Below are 4,495 nucleotides of genomic sequence, written 5' to 3' on the forward strand. Positions count from 1 at the left end.
AAATATAAATAAAATAGGGAGAGATATAGAAAAAAAAATATTTTTAACTTGAAAATGTATAGATAGGCGTTGAAATGAGAAAAAAAAAAGAAGGGACAAATAGGCTTTAATTTAGTCGCCAAAAGTCTTAAATTTGCGACTGAACAATTACTTGCCAAAAGGGAAGGTATTGGCGACTAATTTTTTTTAGTCGCCGAAAGTTGGCAATTGGGGACTAAAAATTTAATCGTCCAAAGTTTTCAATAAGTGTGCTTTTTGTTTTAGTGACTGAAATATTTAGTTGCTAAAAACATGACACTTTTTTGGCTACCAATTTTTTAGTCGCTAAAATCATAGTGCATCTTTTTAGCTACTAATTTTTTAGTCGTCAAAAGCTTTCATTTTTTTTTTTTGCCTACTAACTGTTTAGTCGCCAACAAGTTCCTTTTTATTTTTTGGCTACTAAATGTTTAGTCGCCAAAAACTTCCATTTTTTTTTTGCCTACTAACTGTTTAGTCGCTAACAAGTTCCTTTTTTATTTTTTGGCTACTAAATGTTTAGTCGCCAAAAGCTCTATTTATTAATTTTTTTTGAATGCACAAATTAAATATTTTTCATTAATTTCTAAATTATATGTATTCCATTATCAATGCAACCTGTACATATACAGAATAATACATCTATCAATTATAATCTAAATCAATTATCAATAATATATCCAAAAACTTTAACTTGTAACATCATATTGCAAATATCATATAAATCCATACCAACCAAATATAATTCATCTAAATTAAATATTAGATACAAAATAACTGAATTTCTGCAACATAGGATTGTACAAAAATATGTCTTCCATATACAGAACAAATGCTCTTCGTACACAAAAATAAATATACACAATAGCCCATGCAAAAGCAATTTGTAAAAAAAAAAAAAAAAAAAAAAAAATTAACCATTAGCACTTATTCAATAAAATTGACATTTCAAATTATAATAATTATAAATTTAATAATTCTAATATATTATACTTAGCAAATTATTACAATTATAAAATTAATAATTCTAACTTTCTACCTATTAATACAATTTTTCTAAAGATTGATTGGTGTCATTTGCTTGTGTTGCAGCTTCAACTTCAACAAGAGCACACCTTAAAGATGCAATGATCTTCGATGCTTCATCACCAAACCCCATTTTGGCCAACCTTGATTCTGTTTTCCCAGTCAACACTGCCTCTCTTAACTGTTTGCATTCACAAAGCAATGAGAACTGTTAAAGGATCAAAATCAAAGGGATGATTTCCTGTTCAACAAAAATGATGACTGCCGTAAAAACATACATCTAAAACATCAATATCAAAATTCTAACTGTTCGGGATACCTTGAAACTCCATATATTAGGTTCTTATGTTTTTATGGCAATATGAGAGGGAATGTAAAGTTAAAAAGCAGTAAACACCAGATCTGATGACAGCTTAGGATTAAGTAATTTCATGCCTACATTCCTGGTGAAATATAACTAGCAATTATAGTTGATGCAGAGGCATGAGACTTCAGTACAGATAATGGTAGCCGCCACTCATTAATAAACCAATCATTAGCTTGATCCTCTTTGAACTGGGCAGAGAGGAGTCTACATCTCGCAAAAGAGTAGGTTCATAACAAAAGAGTATACAAGAAAAGAGGTTATAATTTGGCCAAAGTCACTACTTAATCTATAATGGCAATTGTGATCATGTTTAATTGTGAGTTAATTCAATACCCACCAATTTCAGTTTGAGGTTCTTATTTCCAGTGGTTACCAATAATGCAATTGATTCAATTCCAAAAGCAAATCAGATTATGTGGATCAAAATACATTAAAAATCTAAAGAGGTTTTTCATTGTTTTTTTTTTTTGAAGGTTTGACAAAGAGAAAAGGGCTTGATACAACTAAGCTATATTCTAAATATCCAAAATTAAGAACTTTAGAATATTTATATATATAAAAAAAGAATGATATCATGAGGGAAGAAATTATGCCTTTCATTTTTTATTGGCTTCATTCCTTTATTGGTCTTTAACAAATACTAGATTTGTAAACAAACAACAGATTTAAGCGTCCAAATGCATCTTCAATAAATCTAGGCACAGAACAGTAAAATGATAACTCTGTAGTATAAACTGAATAACATTCTAGTACTCGAAGTTTCTTTCAACTAGCTACTCAAACTGAAGGTGCAACCAAAATTCAGAATCAAGAACCAGTGCCATGGAAATTACAGCCATGCATCATAACCCTGAAACTATTCATTAAGCTATGACAAGTAATGGTTCCTTAAAGAGAATGATAGAGGACCAAACATAGATAGCATTTAAATTTCCTAAATCAAATAAATAGCACTAGATCAAATGAGTTCACTAATAGCTATTCATTTCTTTCTCATTTTCCTAACTCAACCAAGCCACACACACACACACACAAAAAAAAAAAAAAAAAAAAAAAGAGAAAAAAAGAAAAAGAAGGGCATTTAGTTTCTTCCCCTTCATTTTATGGCGTATATTTTCTTTCAATATTACTTTTTTCATAGCAAGGTTGCATAGTATAAATTTATACCACATCCACATCCAATAGAGGTTTAGGCAGAAATCACCCTATGAGGCAAACATACATATGCTGCTCTCTATATTTCTGTAACAGAAAGCAGTGAAGTAGGCACATAGTGTGTTGGGCCAAACATCCCTATTGATTGCTTTGTTTCCATTTTAGCGTAGAAATATGGCATATAGTTTCTTTCAATATTCTCTATTTTCATATCAAGGTCGCAAAGTATGAATTTATACCACATCCATATCCAATAGATGTTTTAAGTGGTAATCAACCTATGAGGCAAACACAAATATGCTGCTCTCTATATTTTCTGTAACAGAAATCAGCAGAGTAGGGACACAGTGTCGGCCCCAACATCCCAATTGATTAGTTTGTTTCCATTTTAATGTATAAATTGCATCTTATGCACTAATAAAGCGCTTATTCCCCCCATTTTCTGCAAACAATCAGATAGCACATGATTCATACCGGTTTACCTCTGTGTAGCAGAGCAATAAAAGTTCCAAACAAGGGTTTGCCTGGAATACAATACAAGTAAAGAATCAGTTCAGCAAATATTTGAAGTTCAAACTTAATGACTTTAACTTAAGAAATACAAAGATGAAATGCCAGTTATAAAACTTTTTGTTCCATCTATTGGATCTAAAACCCAAACATATTCTGCAATTTTCTCTTTACATCTCCAACCCTTCTCCTCTCCAAAACTGCAACTTGCATTCTCTAACAGTTTCAGCAAAAACAATGAAACTACAAGGCATTATATATACAAAATCTTATTTAAGAACTAACACTAATTCACTACTGCTCCTTTTTGTTTATTAGAAAAGTAAAAGAAATAAATACATAAATGAGAACCATATTATTCCACAGGTAATGGTTGGCTTATGAGATTTAAATTTAATTAAACATATTACACATGCTTTGTTTTCTAAATCACCTCATTTTCACATGTGTTTTGGCCATTTTCTCCCATTCACATGTATCTCATTGTTTTAAAAAATAAAAAAATAAATCATTGGGGCATTTCATCATACACTTGCAATGCAAAATGTTCATTATGTATGAACATCACAGAGGCTGCTAATGTGTTTCAACAAGTCCATTATTCAACATTCACAAAACATTTTAGCAAGCCTATTATTCATATCACACAGCTTTTCATCATGGGGATCAAATGCAAGTTAAGTGGAGAGAATTTATTTTTTAAAAAAAAAATACTTACTTTTTCTTCTTTGTCAATGGAGGAGATTTGGGGATCTAGGGCTGGTAATGTGTTTGGGTAAACAAAGCTACTCAGCCAATGTAGAGAACGGACGTTAGAAGGCCGACGCCGGAAGCCCTCCACCGCCGTCGACGAGTTCATTGATGGAGAGAGCGAGGCCAAATCTGATGCTGCAAGAATGTAGGTTTATAGAGAGAGAGAGAGAGAGAGAGAGAGAGAGAGAGAGAGAGGTTGAATGAAAAGAAGATGAGGGAGAAGAATCTGAAGAGAGTGATAGTTCAAAAAAAACAAACAGAATCTGAAGAGAGGGAGAGGGAAAGGGACGCTGAGACAGAGAAAGAGAGGCGCTGGTTTTGTTTAGGGTTTGGAGAGAAGAGTGAGAGCATGAGATATTAATTATATAGATGGTTATTGGCGACACAAATTTTTTAGTCGCTGAAAATATTTTATAAACCCCTCCAAAATATTTAAAATGTCTCTCTCCAAAAATTTTAGTTCTTTGGCGACTAAAATTCTTTTTTGTTGCTGAAAATAAACTTTTGACCACTAAAATTTTGGTCGCCAAAGATAAAAAATAAATTTTTATTTTACATTAGGCAACTAAATGATTTGGGGAGCCAAAACGCAATATACGGCGACCAAAATTCTTTTTTGTCGCTAAAAATAAACTTATGGTGACCAAAATTTTGGTTGTCATAGGT

General features: G+C 31.7%; 1 protein-coding gene across 3 annotated transcripts; it reads right to left on the reverse strand.

Moving 5' to 3' along the window:
- Positions 1-948: 948 nt before the first annotated feature.
- LOC114274184 (uncharacterized) lies at positions 949-4,150 on the reverse strand. 3 transcript variants are annotated; one of them, XR_003633320.2, is made up of 3 exons: positions 3,795-4,150; positions 3,041-3,090; positions 949-1,225 (listed from the first exon to the last, which is right to left on the reverse strand). XR_003633320.2 is itself a non-coding variant. In XM_028216052.2 (3 exons), exons 1-3 carry the CDS (start codon positions 3,933-3,935, stop codon positions 1,061-1,063), a joined length of 348 nt encoding a protein of 115 aa, XP_028071853.2. In that variant the 5' UTR covers positions 3,936-4,150; the 3' UTR covers positions 949-1,060. The 3 variants fall into 3 exon arrangements, 1 of the variants encoding a protein (XP_028071853.2); XR_003633321.2 differs by having other exon boundaries at positions 949-1,285; XM_028216052.2 differs by having other exon boundaries at positions 3,049-3,090.
- Between the last annotated feature and the right edge of the window lie 345 nt (positions 4,151-4,495).

This window comes from Camellia sinensis, chromosome 5 (genome assembly GCF_055761805.1).
Source record: "Camellia sinensis isolate YWXY chromosome 5, ASM5576180v1, whole genome shotgun sequence".
NCBI lineage: Eukaryota > Viridiplantae > Streptophyta > Magnoliopsida > Ericales > Theaceae > Camellia > Camellia sinensis.

Excerpts from the sequence above, each read along its gene's own strand:
- LOC114274184 (XM_028216052.2), bottom strand. The coding sequence starts at position 3,935 with ATGAACTCGTCGACGGCGGTGGAGGGCTTCCGGCGTCGGCCTTCTAAC. Across the intron at positions 3,091-3,794 it reads CCATTGACAAAGAAGAAAAA|GCAAACCCTTGTTTGGAACT; the intron begins GTAAGTATTTTT and ends ATTGTATTCCAG. Across the intron at positions 1,226-3,048 it reads TATTGCTCTGCTACACAGAG|TTAAGAGAGGCAGTGTTGAC; the intron begins GTAAACCGGTAT and ends GAATGCAAACAG.